Raw genomic sequence first — 20,340 nt, forward strand, 5'->3', positions numbered from 1 at the left:
GAAATGCCAGATTCTACATGATTTAAGTAACAGTGCTATGTAACCATTGTTAAAGCAGTCATTTACGGTCACATCGCATGCAATCTGTCAGAAACACACCCGGAAATGCTGGAAGATAATCTCCCCACTCACCCCAGTAGCGGCTGCTGAATTTACTGTGACAGTCCACAGCCGCCAAACAGTCTCTCCCCTTCTTCCTTGCAACAGAGAGGAATAATCCTCATTGGCATACACACCATTCTAATGACCTTGTGGGCGCTCCCAGGGCCGTAGAGAGCGGTGCTGGGCCTGAATAGTAGTGTAGCGGGTGTGGCCTAAGTGTGAAAATGTAGCCACGCCTCCCACAAAAAAAGTTAAAGAGTAATTGTGGTGCCACACAGGGTGCACCATGAGCCCCACCGAAGGCACGATTAATGTGATCGTTCCTAAACACCCTAAGCCCCCCCACCCCCACTCCCTCTGCGCAGTCAGAGACTGAAGACATTGCTGCTGAGCTCAGCGACAGTGACCTCCCTAGGCCCAGCCAATCACCCAGCAGCTACTACTGACAGATAAAAGAAGGGGCAGTGGACACAGGCCTTGGCCAGGCCCCTTCATCATGCCCAGGCCTGGGTAATTAGTACCCACTCCCTCCACCTCTCCCGCCATGAATACAGTCAGGGGAGGCTGTTGTGACAGTGACAGCCATCACTTTACTACAGCGGTTTCCAAACTATTTTGAATCACGGCGCCCTAGGATATCAGAATTTTTTTCACGGCACCCCTAGGCCAAAAATTTCTTATTGAGAAATTTAGAAAGAAATACAGTATTACATTAAGTAGATCGCGTTTATATGTCATCCTTAGGGTCAGTTGTGTGGTAAAGGACAAGATTTGCTTCTATTTGGCCACATATTTTATGACTGGCAGCCACCAGCACTGGTTTTGCCTATTATATTGACCATGAATAATTTGAATTGGTCCTGGACCACCAACCCAAGGCACCCCTGCAAGTGTCCTGAGGCACCCCAGGGAGCCACGGCACACAGTTTGGGAACCTCTGCTTTATTAACAAGATTTACACTTGAACAGGATAATATCGGACAGCAATATACAGTAATATAACATTATACTTTTTAGAGCCCTACTGACACCAAATATATGAACAGGTCCCTAAACTAAAACACCAAAATAATTTTTGGACAGCTATTTTTTTTTCCCAAAAACAGCTCAGATATTGTTTTGTTTTTTTATGATTGAATTAGGTCAAGAATATGTATTTGAAACTTATCCAACATGATTATGTATATATATATATATATATATATATATATATATATATATATATATATGTATGTGTATATATATATATATATATATATATATATATGTATGTGTATATATATATATATATATATATATATATATATTATACCATTAAAAGGAGGAATTGTTATGGCATACTTGAACTTTAAACACTTTTTAACTATTTTTTTAGTAAAGTATTTTTATTCACTTAAAAGCTACTTAGGATAATTGGCCATCCATAATCTGCGTTCCTAGTACTGTATATAAAATGTTATTGATCAATACAGAGTCGCCATAATCAAAACTATTCATGTACTCACTTCTCATATTTGCTGTACACCAATATAACTAGTGGTGATGGATAGCAGGAGGGAAGGTGGAATGCATGGGTGGGTGGAATAATGCACACAATATACTATAAGTGACAAAAGGAGAGTGAGGGTCACATGTTACAACATGTGGTGGAATATATGAAATGGGGGCAGAGGTGTAATACTATGTAATGTGGCATGGAATTCAATATCAAACTCAGAGGAGGGTTGTATTAGATTGATGGGAACTATGAATGTGAGGGTGTCTGCTAGAGGGTATTCACACAGCGCTGAGGAGGAAGGGGGCCTGCTCTTACCTACTGTCCTGGGCCCACTGATTTCTGTTGGTGACCATGGTGACTGCAGGTAAGCAGCTTGCAGCTAAGTGCTGGTCCTTCTGCTCACACTCATCACTCATTTTAGAATGGTGAACGAACAACTTTGTCCTTGGGTATACTAGAAAAATAAAAGAGCCCTGGGAAAAAATATTTACTACCAACTCACATGCTCTCCAAATGTGTAACGGTCTGTGCAAGTCTGTGTAATGGGGTGGTAATGTGACAGAATAGGGATGCCAGTATCAGTTTCTAGTGATCTTGCTGCTGCCATGGGGGGATATATGGGGCCGGATGTACTAGCGCCCAAGTTCATGCGGGATACCGACCAGACTCGGGTGCTATTACATCCGGCCCCATGAATCGTTAAAATGGAGTAAGGCTGGTAAAATACATGTTTGGGCAGCTCATCGTTTCTGTCACTTTGCTTATTAGATGTGCAGTGCTAAATAAAAAACGTGAGGCCTATGGTGCAAAATTTATTTGTTACATCCTCGCTCTAAGCCCTAATACTAAATTATGGCGTGTAAGAAATAAACAGAATTGCCCCAGTGTTGGTCAGGCACTTGGAATCTGAAAGTGTACAGTAGAGACAGAAGGTATATCTGGTAAGTAAAGGCCAGGTGGAAGACTTATACACTATGGCCCCTATTTATCAAGCCTTGGAGAGTTATAAATAGCACGGTGATAAAGTACCAACCAATCAGCTCATAACTTTCATGTCACAGGCTGTGTTTGAAAAATGACAGGAGCTGATTGGCTGGTCATTTATCACCGTGCTATTTACTGTATCACTCCCCAAGGCTTGATAAATCTGGGCATATGTATGTGACTGATGTACAGCTTTATGGGATAGGCAGCTGTTGGTGATTAACGATTCTCCCAAAGGGAAAAAAGAATTTGTTCAGCTGGAGCACTGTTGCCGTTTTCTTCATTTCTTCTACTTAAAATAACATTTTATGCTGTGAGGTCAGTTGAAAATAATTTATCATATTGTCTGCAAGGACTAAGCTATTATAATATAGTATAAGTATAGGGCCCAACAGAGTTTTTCCTTTCAGTGATAAATAGGGCTCCATAGCCAATGGGCGGTATCCTAATAGCCCCGAAGCCATTTTGGCCGATCAAAATGGACGGATATCGCAATGAATAACCGATGGTCATTATCGCGGTATCCAATTAGAGGCCATTTTGATTGGTCAAAATTGGACCCACAACCACACGAAAACACATGGGATCGGGGATAAGTGTTATCGCAGCTAGGGCGGCCCCTTACACACATCTTAGTGGGATAGTGATCCTACTGATACTACTGTTCTAATTTCACCTGTTGTCATCATTTTCAAATGAGATCGATGAAATACACAGAGCTTGGGAGGGACCTGCTTTCTGTAAGGTCAGCACAGAGGACACGTGGTCACTAGCTTAGGTTAGAGGAGAGGAGTTTCCGCACATTGGGGGTAATTCCAAGTTGATCGCAGCAGGACATTTTTTAGCAGTTGAGCAAAACCATCTGCACTGCAGGGGAGGCAGATATAACATGTGCAGAGAGAGATAGATTTGGGTGTGGTGAGTTCAATCTGCAATCTAAATTGCAGTGTAAAATTAAAACAGCCAGTATTTACCCTGCACAGAAACAAAATAACCCACCCAAATCTAACTCTCTCTGCAAATGTTATATCTGCCCCCCCCCCCCCCCCTGCAGTGCACATGGTTTTGCCCAACTGCTAAAAATTTTCCTGCTGCGGTCAACTTGGAATTACCCCCATTGAGGCAAAAAGGTTTTTTCACAGTAAGGACAATACGTGTTTGGAATTCCCTGCCTGAGAGAGTAGTAATGGCGGACTCAGTCAACACCTTTAAGAATGGGTTAGATAAATTCCTATTGGATAAAGATATTCAGGGTTATGGTGCATAGGCAAGCATTATAGTTAATATAACTAGTCCTAACATAAAAATAACTAGTCCTATAATAAGACTGCATAGGAGACCACAAATAGGTTGAACTCGATGGAAAATTGTCTTTTTTCAACCTTAGTTACTATGTTACTATGTTACATTCAAGGCATATCACAGTTTGTTTTAATATTGTTAAAGTTAATGTCACACAAACAATGAAAGCACATTGAAGATTTTCAATTAACGTTAAAACCATACGGAAATGTCATTTTCTCCTTGGTAATAGTAATTTTTTTTAATGAATTAATTACGTTTATAATAGCAATATAAAATTTATTTACCATTATTTTAGTAAAGATATGCACCTGGTCCTGTAGCATCTGATGCAACATGGGGTCTGGGACTGAGGGTCGACAGCACAAAGGTCGACACACCTTAGGTCGACGCCAATTGGTCGACACACCTTAGGTCGACATGGACAAAAGGTCGACAGGAACAAGGTCGACATGGAAAAATATCGACATGAGTTTTTTATGTTTTTTTGGTGTCGTTTTCTTCGTAGAGTGACCGGGAACCCCAATTAGTGCACCGCGTCCCCTCGCATGGTGCCTTCGCTCCGCTACCGCTTCGCTCGGCACACTTTACCGTTCCAATCGTAGTCCACGTGGATCGTTAAGTATGAAAAGGTTCAAAAAAAGAAAAAATCGTGAAAAACTCATGTCGACCTTTTTCCATGTCGACCTTGTTCCTGTCGACCTTTTGTCCATGTTGACCTTTTGGCCATGTCGACCTAAGGTTTGTCGACCAATTGGCGTCGACCTGAGGTGTGTCGACCTTTGTGCTGTCGACCTGGAGTCCGGATACCGCAACATGCCAGCTAAGTGGTTAGGTATGCTGCCAATGTCACGAATTAGAGAGATCTCCTGTGTTTGGTAAATTAATGCTGCAGACCACAGTCCACATTATTTGCAATGGGGACTGTGGTCTGGGCCATCTAAAATGTTCCAAATAATATAGCATTTCATAGCTTAGCCCTGTTAGCTAATGCCATGTTCAGATGACTTCAGAGGCTGTAAGTCTACATCATCAATGGAAATTAATTATTAGTCCTCTGATATATAGTACATCATTAAAAGAATATAATTAATAGGGCTCCACTGCCACCAAAGATAAATTGACCCTTGGATTCTAAGCACTGCCTTCAATCGCTAAAGCGCTGATGCCCACTGCGTAGTAATTATTATACTGTAGTTGAGAGAGTTTCCAGTTTCCTAACTTGCCTAGGGGCAAAATCCGCCCCTGAGTTTCTCTCATCAAATTTAGTGGCTCCTATAGTGGGATCATAGCTTTGTAACAGCTGGAGTAGTGAAGGTAGCTGCTTCTGTATCAGATCTATTTATGCAATAGAAATGTGCGTTTTGTATTTTTGTTTAAAATTAAGTTTATTTTCTTTGTGTAGTAATGGTTTCAGAACTCTACAAGCACTCTGGTTCAGTAAACTCATGACTACATATAAATCACAACTCCTGATCTTTTCTGCTAGGAAGCAGTCTCTCATAGACATTTTATACTACAGTATATATTAGCCAGGTTGTGTAGATTTATGTAGTCTGCTTGTGACCAGACATACACTAGAGACATGACTCAAAACAAAGCATGAGCTGCCTAAGACACATGTTTTGCTTTAATTGATTGAACAAATAATTGAAGCCAGACTTTGGCCTTGGATGTTTTCATGGCACATTGCGAAATAAACTAAGCAAATAATGTAATTATGACAAATAACACACACAGATGATTATATGAACACCCTTTCTATCCTGAGCCATAAATGGTATTTTTAATACATTATGATGTATTTTATCAATGTCCATGTGTTTGCCCAATCATATGACAGCAATTGCTAGCATACTATTTCCAGGCTACTGTTATACAGGATTAACCAGTAAAACCAGTGGTCATGCTGCATTATTGTAACTCTGATATCACAGACACGCTCAATGTTACATGTTACATAGAAGAATAAAATATATATTTTTTATTATAAAATCTATCTATCATATACTTTAATATAAGTGCCCCCCTTGGATTATGTTCTGGATTTGGGTCTTTGGCTAACAGAAGACCTTCCTTGGGGGAGCTGTTGAATTTCATGATTGAGTGTAAAAATTGGTTAGGTATATACAGTACATATATACACACACACACACACACACACACACACACACACACACACACACACACACACACACACACACATTTTTTTCCTTCTCACTGAAGCTTTATGGGTTAACATTGTCTCGCCACGCCAGTTCCTGCAAATGGGAACACGTGTAGGACGATCACCCATGCGCAGTGGAACTGAGAGCCCTTATATGGGCTTTCATTCTTATTACTGCCATATGCGAATTAGAAGAAATGACAGGTCTGCAAAGTTCAGGAAATCTAACTGCGTTCATTCAGAAGAAGCCAATACAAAATCTCCATTGTAAAACCTGCTGATTTAGAATCGCAGAAGAGATAATTTCCTGCTTCTGGCAGTAAACCCTTTCGCATAATGGGCAAATCTAAAAGCACCCTATATGGTGGTGTATTCTTAATTTATTGGCCCCTTCATTTTTCACTTAAGCTACAGATTCAGAGGCACAGAATACCAGCTGAAATGGTATAAATGCATATTTCTTTCTCTCTGTCATAGTTTTTATAACTGCATTGATTTTTTATATGCAAAATGTTTTGGAGTTTTGCGGCCCTTAAAGTATCAAATTTTTAACCCAATTTTAAATATGCGCTTGTATATAAAGATCACATAGTATTTACATTCTTTTTACATTACACTTAATTGTTGTTCTACAATGGTTCTTCTTATTGTTATTATAAAAAAATATATCAGGTGCCACATATTTCGGCAGCAATCTACAAAGCAAGAATACAATCAGGGTAAACAAAATATATACATCATTACATTGATGGGCATAGTTATGGCATATGTCTATTGGCTGAGTTAGTGAGATGAGAGGGATGGATGAAAAAGCTTAAATACTAAATGTTAGTGAAAGGATTGGGGGTATTGGGGAGATGCAAGAGGTTCAGGACGTGAGAAGGAAGGAAGAGAACCAGTAGGGTATGGTGTATAGAGGAGTTTTGTGGGAGCATCTGAAAGAATGGAGGTTAGAGGAGAGTCTGGTAGAGTGCCTCAGCGGGTTCCGTAGATTGGGGACGGTGCAGAAGAAGTCTTTGGGTAGGAGTAAGAGGTGGTAATCTGTGAGAAAAATAGCTGTCAGTCACAGGTTCACCAAAGAGGGCAGAAGAAAGAGAGCAGAGAGAAATAAGCATTAAGGGGGAGAAGAGAGTGAGGGCATTGCAGGTGAGCGCGAGGCACTTAGACTGGATCCTATATGGGACAGGGAGCAAGTGGAGATTCTCAGAGAGGGAAGGCAGAGACAGATGAGAGATCAGTTTTGCACAAGTGTTTAGAAGGTACTTAAGAGAAGAGTAATGGTCGAAGGGAACGAGAAGGTTGCAATATTAAGCAGAGACAAGGTTGCAAAATTAACGACAACAGTTGATGAAGAAGGGGACAAGAGTTTTGGTGGCATTGAGCAGTGTCGGACTGGGGCATGAAGGGCCAACCAAGGGTATGCAGTGGTAGGGGCCCATGATTAGAGGTGTGGCCAGCCTTCAAAGGGGGTGTGGCCAGCCACCACAGAGGTTTGGATAACCATTACAGAGTACCTGGTCTGCACACCTTGATAATTTATATAGTAATTAATGCTAGTGCATGCATGATAATGTACCAGATTAATGACAGCAATATGCTGTAGAGAATACATCATAATCATGTGCGGTATAAGGTAACATATGTATAATATATAATTCAAGTGCACAGTCTAGAACCTGATCCCTAGAGGAGGAGGGCCCCCCAGGCAGTGGGGCCTACCGGTGGTTTCCCCTGTACCCCTGTTTTCCCCTGTAGTCCGAGCCTGGCATTGAGAGAGAGGAGAGGGTGAATTCTGGAGATGTTCCAGAGATGGAACCCACAGGAGCGAATGTGGGGAGTGTCACAGGCAACTTCATTACCTTTGTTTCTAATATTGCATACCAATGGTAATGACAGCTTAAATATTGCAATATACAGTGAGCAACTACAATGATGTAGGTAAGATGTAACTTTGGGAGAATTACTGTATATCAACCTTTGAGAGAGATAAAGTGTAGAAGCTAACCTTTGAAACCAATCATCTTCTGTCATTTCATAAACAGTGCTAAATAATGATAGCTACATTAGAAGATGATTGGTTGCTATAGGCAACTTCTCCACTTTATGTCTTTCAAAGGTTTGACACATCTCTCAAATCTTGGAGAGTGATAAATAAGAGAGACAAAGTTCCAATCAATCAACTCTAAACTTTTTTTTTAAGCACAGTCTGTAAAATGACAGAAGCTGATTGGTTTATACCATATCTCTCTCCACTTTCTCTCTCTCTCTCTCTCTCTCAAATGTTTGCTACAGCTCCACCCATACAGTATGAGTTACAAGTGCGGAGAGGTGGATGGTCAACTTTTTCAAAAGCTGTGAAGAGGTCAAGAAGTATGAGCACAGAGAAGTTTCCATTGGATGTAGCTGAAAAGATCAAGGGATTAATATCCATTTCAGTGCGAGTAGCAGCGATGGATTCTAAAACATTGGAGCAATTCAACATTGCTTCATTGCATGGTCATCTGATCCGAAGGTCAACTGTACCCGCAATCCCTACCACCACAACTTTGGTAGCAGTGAAACTTTGGACTGCCGAATCTGACTCCGCAGTGCTAGTGGGCATGCATGAACTGGGTTTCAAGCATGTGCACAAAGAAGCTGTTATCCAGTCAAGGGAGCCAAATAGGGGAAGAGGGATCTGAATGGATCCCTTTTCACAACCCGGGTTTTCTCCTTATAACAGGAGCGGGGGTCTGGGAATGAGCGCCATCTGAAGATGAAAATTTTTCCTGCTGTCAAATTCTTAAAATGTTATATTTTTGGTGATTAATACATTTCAGCCCCTTTACAACAGCATGGAGACAGTAGTCTAGAGTTGGACTGAAAGGTAATGTATCTGTGATATCTTCTGTGTTACCTTAATAATAAATGACCCTATTACAGATGTGTCCTCCTACATCCTTGCTGCAGTCATCTTAAACAGCCATTCTAGTCACACCATGCCGTGGTGGGACTCTGTATCGCCAAGCATCTTTATGCAACTTTTCCCATTTAAATGCGTCAAAGTAGCATTTATATGCAAAGAGGACACACAAGCAATTTATGCTGATGAAAATAATATGCGGCATGCATATTTTCTGTGACTGCGGCTGTATCTGCATACAAAATGCTACGTTATAGTGTATTCCTGGAAATCAGGAAACTTCTGTGTATAGGAAAGGTGCTAGTGTCCTCTTTAGGTACCTGCTCCATCCAGCTTTTACAGCGGAACATTCAGTTGTTAGTGGCAGGAATTTGCTACAAAGTTTACAGAAGAGTTGTGGACTTAAATTTGTGTGGTCCCTGAAGCTACCCCTTTTTGACCAATGCTGACACATGAATGATGCACATTCCCTTTTCCCATACTTTTCTCCTGAGTTGATTAGTTAGACCATATGGGAAATAGGAAAGGGGTGTGGGTCATAACACAGTTAGGCAATACTGACCACCCAGTTATCTGAGAATATGTATCAGTGACAGGCAATCATCACACTATGAGATAATGAGAACAGGCTACATTTGTGATTTAGCCAGGAGCTGAGTTCATTTCTTGGCCCATTATTTTAAATCCAGTTCTGCTCAAAATTGTAGAGTGTTCCATGGACTTGAGTGATTCATAATTACAGCAAACAGAAAGGAATATAAGTTCTATGAGCCTAAATCAGAGATGGATGCATATCGCTCAGTTGCTGTGTGATTATATGATAATGCTACAGTAGGAGTCTTCTGTAAAAAGGCACCTGCTGCATATTTCTCTGCATCAACATCAGTCATCCGAGTAACCCTCAGGTTATTCAGGATGGCTGGTGTTTTTTTCACTTAGCCAGAGCCAGTGAATCCTCATCCCCACCTGCAGTTTTCAAGAAGACTCACCATCGCTGCCCCCAAACGAGCTCTGCAACTGACAATCCGGGACCCAATCTACAGATGCGCAGAATGAGTCCTGAACATTTGCAGTTTATGTATTTAGGGCCTAATTCAAATTGGATCACAAATTGCGATCCAACTGGAATTTTTACGATCAATCCGAGGGCGCATGACGTCACACGCAGCCGTCGTGATAAAGAACGTGGTGGCGGGACTCCTGTGGGCGCAGCTAAGGTGCGGCAGGAGCCGTCCTCTGTTTCTGCTAACAAGCAGAAATTGTGATTTTAGCCTGGGTAGCTGCTTTGACATCCATCTACTGTACCTCTCTTGATGTCCCAACCTAATCCCTGACCATCCTCCCAGATCATGCTGCACACCTCTTTTTTGCTTACAGAGGCTGACTTCTGTGCTTACCCAGCCTCTATATTGCTTGTCCACTGGAACACTCATGGCCTATTTCTTCTTGATCCCTGGACTCCCACATCCAGGGGCGTAACTCCCAGGGGCAATGGAGACCCCTGAAGGGGCACCGACATGTACAGCATCACCTGTGTGGTTCACAGCATGATCCAAGTATGACTGCTGCTCTCCCAATGGAGCTCTGCGGCCACCTACTACTGCTGCACAGTTAATTGGCTGTGCCACAGGAACCCTGCTAACACCTGCATTAGGATACAGGACAGCTCCTGGCTAGTACTGATCAGTCTACGGTGCACCTACTGCTGGACTGTGAGATGGGACCTGCCAGTGAAGGCTGAATCTTGTGATTCTGACCTTGACTCATATATATATATATACAGTATATATATATATATATATATATATATATATGTGCTAGAAACAAATCAGAAGAGCGCACTGGTAAATGTAAAATCATTCACTTTATATAGAAAAAAGCAATATCCACATACATCCTCCCCTGACGAAGACTGTGATTGGTCGAAATGCGTTGGACGTGGCTACTTGCTGAGGACGTTGTGACGTCACCCGCCGGGTCCGGAGCCGACGAGACAGTTCCAGCTCGACTGAGCACAACACTGACAGTCTTGTGAATTTCACGGAGCTTGGAAGTTTTAACTGCAATGTATGTGGATATTGCTTTTTTCTATATAAAGTGAATGATTTTACATTTACCAGTGCGCTCTCCTGATTTGTTTCTAGCACCAATACCGTTTGCTCCCTGGCTGGGAGCTGGATTGAGCAGCACTGGGACAATAGTTTCAAAGAGACTCTGGAAAACACGGACATGCAGCGCAGGGATTGAATATTGTTGTTTCACACATATATATATATATATATTAGTGATGAGCGGGTTTGGTTCCTCGGAATCCGAACCCCCCTGAACTTCACCCATTTTACACGGGTCCGAGGCAGACTCTGATCCTCCCGCCGTGCTCGGTTAACCCGAGCGTGCCCGAACGTCATCATCCCGCTGTCGTATTCTCACGAGATTCGTATTCTATATAAGGAGCCGCGCGTCGCCGCCATTTTCACCTATGCATTGGAGATGATAGGGAGAGGACGTGTGCAGCGTTCTCTCAGTTGTGTTCAGTGTGCTGCAAATATCTGTGCTCAGTGTGCTTGCAAATATCCGTGCTCAGTGTGCTGAAGTGAAAATATCTACGTTCTCTGCCTGAAAAACGCTCCATATCTGTGCTGCATTGTAGTATACAGTAGGAGGACAGTGCAGAATTTTGCTGACCAGTGACCACCAGTATTATATCAGTACGGTACAGTAGTCCACTGCTCTACCTACCTCTGTGTCGTCAAGTATACTATCCATCCATACCTGTGGTGCATTTAAGTTTTGCGCAGTATATATATAGTAGAAGGACAGTGCATAATTTTGCTGACCACCAGTATATAATATATAGCAGTACGTACAGTAGTCCACTGCTCTACCTACCTCTGTGTCGTCAAGTATACTATCCATCCATACCTGTGGTGCATTTAAGTTTTGCGCAGTATATATATAGTAGGAGGACAGTGCATAATTTTGCTGGCCACCAGTATATAATATATAGCAGTACGGTACAGTAGTCCACTGCTCTACCTACCTCTGTGTCATCAAGTATACTATCCATCCACACCTGTGGTGCATTTAAGTTTTGCGCAGTATATATATAGTAGGAGGACAGTGCATAATTTTGCTGACCACCAGTATATAATATATAGCAGTACGGTACAGTAGTCCACTGCTCTACCTACCTCTGTGTCGTCAAGTATACTATCCATCCATGCCTGTGGTGCATTTAAGTTTTGCACAGTATATATATAGTAGGAGGACAATGCATAATTTTGCTGACCACCAGTATATAATATATAGCAGCATGGTACAGTAGTCCACTGCTCTACCTACCTCTGTGTCGTCAAGTATACTATCCATCCATACCTGTGGTGCATTTAACTTTTGCACAGTATATATATAGTAGGAGGACAGTGCATAATTTTGCTGACCACCAGTATATAATATATAGCAGCACGGTACAGTAGTCCACTGCTCTACCTACCTCTGTGTCGTCAAGTATACTATCCATCCATACCGGTTGTGCATTTAAGTTTTGCGCAGTATATATATAGTAGGAGGACAGTGCATAATTTTGCTGACCACCAGTATATAATATATAGCAGTACGATACAGTAGGCCATTGCTATTGATATATTACTGGCATATAATTCCACACAAAATGGAGAACAAAAATGTGGAGGGTAAAATAGGGAAAGATCAAGATCCACTTCCACCTTGTGCTGAAGCTGCTGCCACTAGTCATGGCCGAGATGATGAAATGCCATCAACGTCGTCTGCCAAGGCCGATGCCCAATGTCATAGTAGAGAGCATGTAAAATCCAAAAAACAAAAGTTCAGTAAAATGACCCAAAAATCTAAATTGAAAGCGTCTGAGGAGAAGCGTAAACTTGCCAATATGCCATTTACGACACGGAGTGGAAAGGAACGGCTGAGGCCTTCTCCTATGTTCCTCATGGCTAGTGGGTCAGCTTCACATGAGGATGGAAGCACTAATCCTCCCACTAGAAAAATGAAAAGACTTAAGCTGGCAAAAGCACAGCAAAGAACTGTGCGTTCTTCTAAATCACAAATCCCCAAGGAGAGTCCAATTGTGTCGGTTGCGATGCCTGACCTTCCCAACACTGGACGGGAAGAGGTGGCGCCTTCCACCATTTGCACGCCCCCTGTAAGTGCTGGAAGGAGCACCCGCAGTCCAGTTCCTGATAGTCAAATTGAAGATGTCACTGTTGAAGTACACCAGGATGAGGATATGGGTGTTGCTAGCGCTGAGGAGGAAATTGACAAGGAGGATTCTGATGGTGAGGTGGTTTGTTTAAGTCAGGCACCCGGGGAGACACCTGTTGTCCATGGGACGAATATGGCCATTGACATGCCTGGTCAAATTACAAAAAAAATCACCTGGTCGGTGTGGAATTATTTTAACAGAAATGCGGACAACATTTGTCAAGCTGTGTGTTGCCTTTTTCAAGCTGTAATAAGTAGGGGTAAGGACGTTAACCACCTAGGAACATCCTCCCTTATACGTCACCTGGAGCGCATTCATCAGAAGTCATTGACAAGTCCACTGACAACTAAATCCGTTCCTCTTGTAACCAAGCTCCTGCAAACCACACCACCAACTCCCTCAGTGTCAATTTCCTCCTTAGACAGGAACGCCAATAGTCCTGCAGGCCATGTCACTGTCAAGTCTGACGAGTCCTCTCCTGCCTGGGATTCCTCCGATGCATCCTTGAGTGTAACGCCTACTGCTGCTGGCGCTGCTGTTGTTGCTGCTGGGAATCGATCATCATCCCAGAGGGAAAGTCGGAAGACCACTTGTACTACTTCCAGTAAGCAATTGACTGTCCAACAGTCCTTTGCGAAGAAGATGAAATATCACAGCAGTCATCCTGCTGCAAAGCGGATAACTCAGGCCTTGGCAGCCTGGGCGGTGTTCAATGTGTTTCCGGTATCCACCGTTAATTCACAGGACACTAGAGATTTGCTTGAGGTACTGTGTCCCCGGTACCAAATACCATCTAGGTTCCATTTCTCTAGGCAGGCGATACCGAGAATGTACACAGACCTCAGAAAAAGAGTCACCAGTGTCCTAAAAAATGCAGTTGTACCCAATGTCCACTTAACCACAGACATGTGGACAAGTGGAGCAGGGCAGACTAAGGACTATATGACTGTGACAGCCCACTGGGTAGATGTATTGCCTCCAGCAGCAAGAACAGCAGCGGCGGCACCAGTAGCAGCATCTCGCAAATGCCAACTCATTCCTAGGCAGACTACACTTTGTATCCCCACTTTCCATAAGAGGCACACAGCTGACAACCTCTTACGGAAACTGAGGAACATCATTGCAGAATGGCTTACCCCAATTGGACTCTCCTGGGGATTTGTGACATCGGACAACGCCACCAATATTGTGCGTGCATTACATCTGGGCAAATTCCAGCACGTCCCATGTTTTGCACATACATTGAATTTGGTGGTGCAGAATTATTTAGAAAACGACAGGGGCGTGCAAGAGATGCTGTCGGTGGCCCGAAGAATTGCGGGCCACTTTTGGCATTCAGCCACCGCGTGCCGAAGACTGGAGCACCAGCAAACACTCCTGAACCTGCCCTGTCATCATCTGAAGCAAGAGGTGGTAACGAGGTGGAATTCAACCCTCTATATGCTTCAGAGGATGGAGGAGCAGCAAAAGGCCATTCAAGCCTATACAGCTACCTACGATATAGGCAAAGGAGGGGGAATGAACCTGACTCAAGCGCAGTGGAGAATGATTTCAACGTTGTGCAAGGTTCTGCAACCCTTTGAACTTGCCACACGTGAAGTCAGTTCAGACACTGCCAGCCTGAGTCAGGTCATACCCCTCATCAGGCTTTTGCAGAAGAAGCTGGAGACATTGAAGGAGGAGCTAAAACAGAGCGATTCCGCTAGGCATGTGGGACTTGTGGATGGAGCCCTTAATTCGCTTAACCAGGATTCACGTGTGGTCAATATGTTGAAATCAGAGCACTACATTTTGGCCACCGTGCTCGATCCTAGATTTAAAACCTACGTTGTATCTCTCTTTCCGGCAGACACAAGTCTGCAGAGGTTCAAAGACCTGCTGGTGAGAAAATTGTCAAGTCAAGCGGAACGTGACCAGTCAACAGCTCCTCCTTCACATTCTCCCGCAACTGGGGCTGCGAGGAAAAGGCTAAGAATTCCGAGCCCACCCGCTGGCGGTGATGCAGGGCAGTCTGGAGCGAGTGCTGACATCTGGTCCGGACTGAAGGACCTGCCAACGATTACTGACATGTCGTCTACTGTCACTGCATATGATTCTGTCACCATTGAAAGAATGGTGGAGGATTATATGAGTGACCGCATCCAAGTAGGCACGTCAGACAGTCCGTACGTATACTGGCAGGAAAAAGAGGCAATTTGGAGGCTCTTGCACAAACTGGCTTTATTTTACCTCAGTTGCCCCTCTCCCTGGGAGGGCCCAAGGACAATTCCATCTTGCACCTCTTTTTTCTTTCATTTTTCTTTGCAGCATGTGCTGTTTGGGGACTATTTTTTGATGTGCCATCCTGTCTGACACTGCAGTGCCACTCCTAGATGGGCCAGGTGTTTGTGCCGGCCACTTGGGTCGCTTAGCTTAGTCATCCAGCGACCTCGGTGCAAATTTTAGGACTAAAAATAATATTGTGAGGTGTGAGTTGTTCAGAATAGACTGGAAATGAGTGGAAATTATGGTTATTGAGGTTAATAATACTATGGGATCAAAATGACCCCCAAATTCTATGATTTAAGCTGTGTTTGAGGGGTTTATGTAAAAAAAAAACACCCGAATCCAAAACACACCCGAATCCGACAAAAAATTTTCAGGGAGGTTTTGCCAAAACGCGGCCGAATCCAAAACACGGCCGCGGAACCGAATCCAAAACCAAAACACAAAACCCGAAAAATTCCGGTGCACATCTCTATTTATATATATATATATATGTATGTATATGTATATATATGTATATATATATATATATATATATATATACATGTATATATATAGATATAAATATATATAGGCAATGTACGGACCAGCACTCCCCTCGGTGTTGAATCTGGTGCTCTGGTGCCTCCAGGGTACATAGGGTATGTAGAAAGCAAAGAAGGCTGCAGCACTCGAAGACTTAAAGTAATAAAGCGGTGAATTAAAAATAACACATGGTGTCCAACGTTTTGGGGTCGACACACCCCTTTGTCAAGGAAAAACAGCTGTTTTTCCTTGACAAAGGGGTGTGTCGACCCTGAAACGTTGGATACCATGTGTTATTTTTAATATACCGCTTTATTGCTTTAAGTCTTCGAGTGCCGCAGCCTTCTTTGCTTTATATTTTTATATATATACAGTATATATATATATTATATATATATATATATATATATATATATATAAAGAACTGGTTAGTAGCACTCCTTATTTGGAACAAAATATACTCAATGAATAGCCGGTGCCCTCCATTTGAAGAAAAAAATCCTCAATAATATTGCAGTATACGACGGGCGGCACTCACGGCTTAAGAAGAGACACAGGAATCCACCTGAGCGTGTGAACGTTTCAAAGTTTATAATCAAACTTTTTCGTCAAAAAGTTTGATTATAAACTTTTAAACGTTGACATGCTCAGAGTGCTGCCCGTCGTACACTGATATATATACATATATATCTGAAATTGAAACCCTCCTCCTGCGCTATGTATAAAGATAAAAATGAGATCTTACACAGGCTGCCTTATTCCACTTAGTCCCCTGTTAGAAAGGACTAAACAAAGTAGAAATGTATGTCAATAGTGAATTGGTGCCAAGGGGTCGTATCAACCATCCCTAACGTGGATTCGCACATTGAATTTTAAAAATAACAATATGCTCCTGTAAAACATTTATTATAAAATATATAATGTCCATGATCATACAGAAGTAGCAACAGTAACTTCCTCCCACAGTTGACACATTTTGATGGTCACATTGAGAATAATATGTAAGAAAAATCCTTTGCAAGACTCCTCCTTCTCCTTATTGTAGATTGGAGGTCGTGACAATTAAGTAGATAACCCACCGTGTTTCGTCTTAAACCAAGACTTCATCAGGGGTAAATCTCAATTGATAGATAAATAATGTCAAATGTATAAATAAAGCAATGGTAAGAATCATTCTCGGACACTTGATATGACCAGGTGGACCACCAGGGCTTTAAACATTTGGTCCAACAAAGCCTCATAAGCCAGTGCTGGAATAAAATATTCAAATAGTCAGGTACACGGGAAAAACTCCTACAGATGTATAACCTTCCAGTGAGACATCAGTGGTAACCCTGTATCTGTGCAATGCCAATTATTTTGTGCATATATATATATATATATATATATATATATAAATGCAAATTTTGACCCATTAGGAAAAAAATGCTATATAAATTATTATTATTATTATTAATAATAATAATAATAATAATAATAATAATATGACAATGAGATGATTACTATAACACGCAACCCAATAGCCATGATTTTTCCTGACTTCCCAAAATCACAGTTCAAAAAGGGAGTGGAGCTTCCATGGAAGTGGGTGGTGTTAGGCTGGCAAGTGGGCTGGACTGGGCAGATTCTGGTGTGTGTCAGATGATATGGGTGAAACACTTGCATAGAATGGAGGTTTGGCTTACAGTATATTGACTTGATTTTGCCTATAGAAATGTTGAGAGGTATACTATTGTTTTAGGACTTTAGATCAGGGAAGAGTGGTTTGACAGATAGATAAACTTCATCACACAGGGGAATAGACATTTATTAAGCTACTGTATATATTTGCAATAGCTGTAACTTGTTTATCATTCACCTTTTGCAAATGAAACATTTATTTAAAATATTGTAAAAAAAGAAAAAAACATTCACCATGGGACGCATAAGAATGATTTAAGTCATAAACAAAATATGTCACCGATTGTCTAGGGGATTCTGGGAATCAACTTTTTATCTTCTGTTCATGAACATTGATTAGTTTACCAGATGGTTGGAAATTTCCTTCCAGAAATATTTGTGATGTTGTGGAAATGTGTTTAAAAATTGTGTCAAGAGAACAACACAGATTTGTGCGCCAAAAGTTTCCTCAGAAATAAATATTATTTTACTATAATCTCAGTTCATGGAGGTCTGGTATGAAAAGAGGTGTGGCTTGATGACATCATTAGCACCTCAAGTGGGCACAGCAGAGTGTATGATTCAGTGTGTGCAGGGATTGATAACATCATTACATTCATAATGGTTTGTGCCCATCGACCATGTAGGCTAGCAAGCACTTTGCTATATTTTATGCTAAGCAAACAGGCTGTATGCCAAACAGAGGAGGAATTAGCGGTGGCCGCAATAAAGGGGCCACAGCTGGCAGCATTTTAATGAGGCAGACTCACTATTTGCTGTTTGCCACTGTGTCCCAGTAAATTGTAACAGAGTGAGCTGACTGATGCGATCCGGCTGGTGGGACTCCTCCCCTCTCTTCCCTCCTCCTCTTTTCTACGGTTATTTCTGCACTACTGACCCATCTCTTCCTCTCTGAGGAAGTCTTTGCTGTCAGCATTAAGGAAGAGAGGAAGAGTCACTCTTCCTGTGCTGCAGTTCTGGGCCCACATGAGTAAACTATAGTATATTTGTCACCCATTGTCTCTCCCCAGCATCACCCACTGCCAGAGCCGGATTAACGGCGGGGCGGAAGGGGCAGTCGTCCCAGGGCCCCCACACAAGTGGGGCCACCACACACTATCCTCACAAATGCAAAAAAACATCAGAGTAGGAGTACAGCATTTACCTGTCTCCTCTCCGTCCTCCTCGGCAGCTGAGATGTTCCATTACAGCTGCGGCCGCCGAGGAGCTTCACTCACTGCAGTGTGAAGTCTCACGAGATTTTACATTAACTTGCGAGACTTCACACTGCTGTGAGTGAAGCTCCTCGGTGGCCGCAGCTGTAATGGAACGTGTCAGCTGCCGAGAAGGACGGAGAGGAGACAGGTAAATGCTGTACTCCTACTCCAATGTTTTTTTTGCAGTTGTGAGGACAGTGTGTGGGGGCCCCACAAATTTGTTGCCCAGGGGCTCCCACAGAACTTAATCCGGCCCTGCCCACTGCCTGTCACTCACTACCTCTCCCCTGTGCCACCCTCTCCCTGGCATCACCCTCTGTCTTATCTCCTACTGCCTCTACCCGTCTCCCCCTCTCTCTCATGTCACCCATTGCCATGTGACATATTATGTACTTGGGGCATATTTTTGCACCTGGGCCCACCACTCAAAAGTTCCGCCACTGGTATGAGCCCCACTTTGTTAGTAGCTATTGCAATGTTGTCATATTTAAAATGTCATCAATACATTCATGCTGTATAAAGGAACATACCCCAGGGCGTTTCCACTCTATTTGCTCGGTAGGAGATTTGCTGTAGAATAACGATTCTTCTGATGCTGGGAATTCTGGATCTTCATACAAAGCTCCAGTTTTCATACATTCATTTTTAAGCTGCCAAAAATTCTGATTCTTCAGATTCCGTACTGGTGGGGCCATATCTTCCACTGGAAATGTAAAGAGACTAATGTAAAGACATTTTACATTTGTCAGTACAAACACTGGACTACATGCTGAGATGAAGTTACACCAGTTGCACAGAGGAGACAATGAGACTGCACAAGGAGATTGGGTATACTGTATATGCTGCTATGTAGACTTATGTCTATCTGGTGCTTGCACCTTCTTAAGACAGGAGGAAGTGAGGAAGATAGAGGCAGTACGGCGATGTATTGTGAGGATTCACATGTCATATAAATGCAGGGCCTTGCTAAGGTATCTGGCTACTAATACACTCATAGTGTCCATATTCCTCCACCACACCCCACATTATGGGGCTGATTCTGAGGCCTGTGCAAAAGCGCAGACAGCAGCATCTTTGGCTTTCACCTGTCTGCCAATTTATGCAAATGCTGCTACAAACTCCTTCCCTTGGGTGCATCTGTATGGCTGAATGTGCAAGGTCTGGAATGCCTACTTTAGGCATACATGCACGCTGTATTTGGTGCATCTTTATATGCCACCATCAGTTGCACTATTGAAACTTGCACCATCCCTATGGCAGATGTGAACACAGCTGCTTGCATTGATGCACCAACTGAATGGACCATTTCTGCATGCATTTCTAGACACCTCTCAGTCACCAGCCTCCATCACTATTCCGCATCATTTTTGTCCAGATCACAACAGTACTTTGTGGGTACACTCTGTGTAACATATGCACAGTTGCAAAAAAATCGCTCAACATTCTAATCAAGATCCTATTTGTGTGACTCTGAATAACACA

The 20,340-nt window shown here is 42.5% G+C and overlaps 1 protein-coding gene and 1 long non-coding RNA gene across 3 annotated transcripts in view; one reads left to right on the forward strand and one right to left on the reverse strand.

The window, feature by feature from the left end:
* Positions 1-8,904, forward strand: part of LOC134948992 (uncharacterized) — a 186,322-nt gene extending 177,418 nt beyond the window's left edge. Inside the window, exon 3 of the long non-coding RNA XR_010183078.1 lies at positions 8,346-8,904. This is a non-coding gene — a long non-coding RNA (uncharacterized LOC134948992). The remainder of the gene's footprint in view (positions 1-8,345) is intronic.
* Positions 1-20,340, reverse strand: part of CAPN6 (calpain 6) — a 247,925-nt gene that overhangs the window by 200,354 nt on the left and 27,231 nt on the right. For both annotated transcript variants that reach the window (XM_063937310.1, XM_063937309.1), the window contains exon 2: positions 19,389-19,561. In XM_063937310.1, coding sequence (XP_063793380.1) covers positions 19,389-19,553 — 165 coding nt within the window. In that variant the 5' untranslated portion in view covers positions 19,554-19,561. The remainder of the gene's footprint in view (positions 1-19,388; positions 19,562-20,340) is intronic.

Source organism: Pseudophryne corroboree, chromosome 8 (genome assembly GCF_028390025.1).
Source record: "Pseudophryne corroboree isolate aPseCor3 chromosome 8, aPseCor3.hap2, whole genome shotgun sequence".
In the NCBI taxonomy this organism is placed as follows: domain Eukaryota; kingdom Metazoa; phylum Chordata; class Amphibia; order Anura; family Myobatrachidae; genus Pseudophryne; species Pseudophryne corroboree.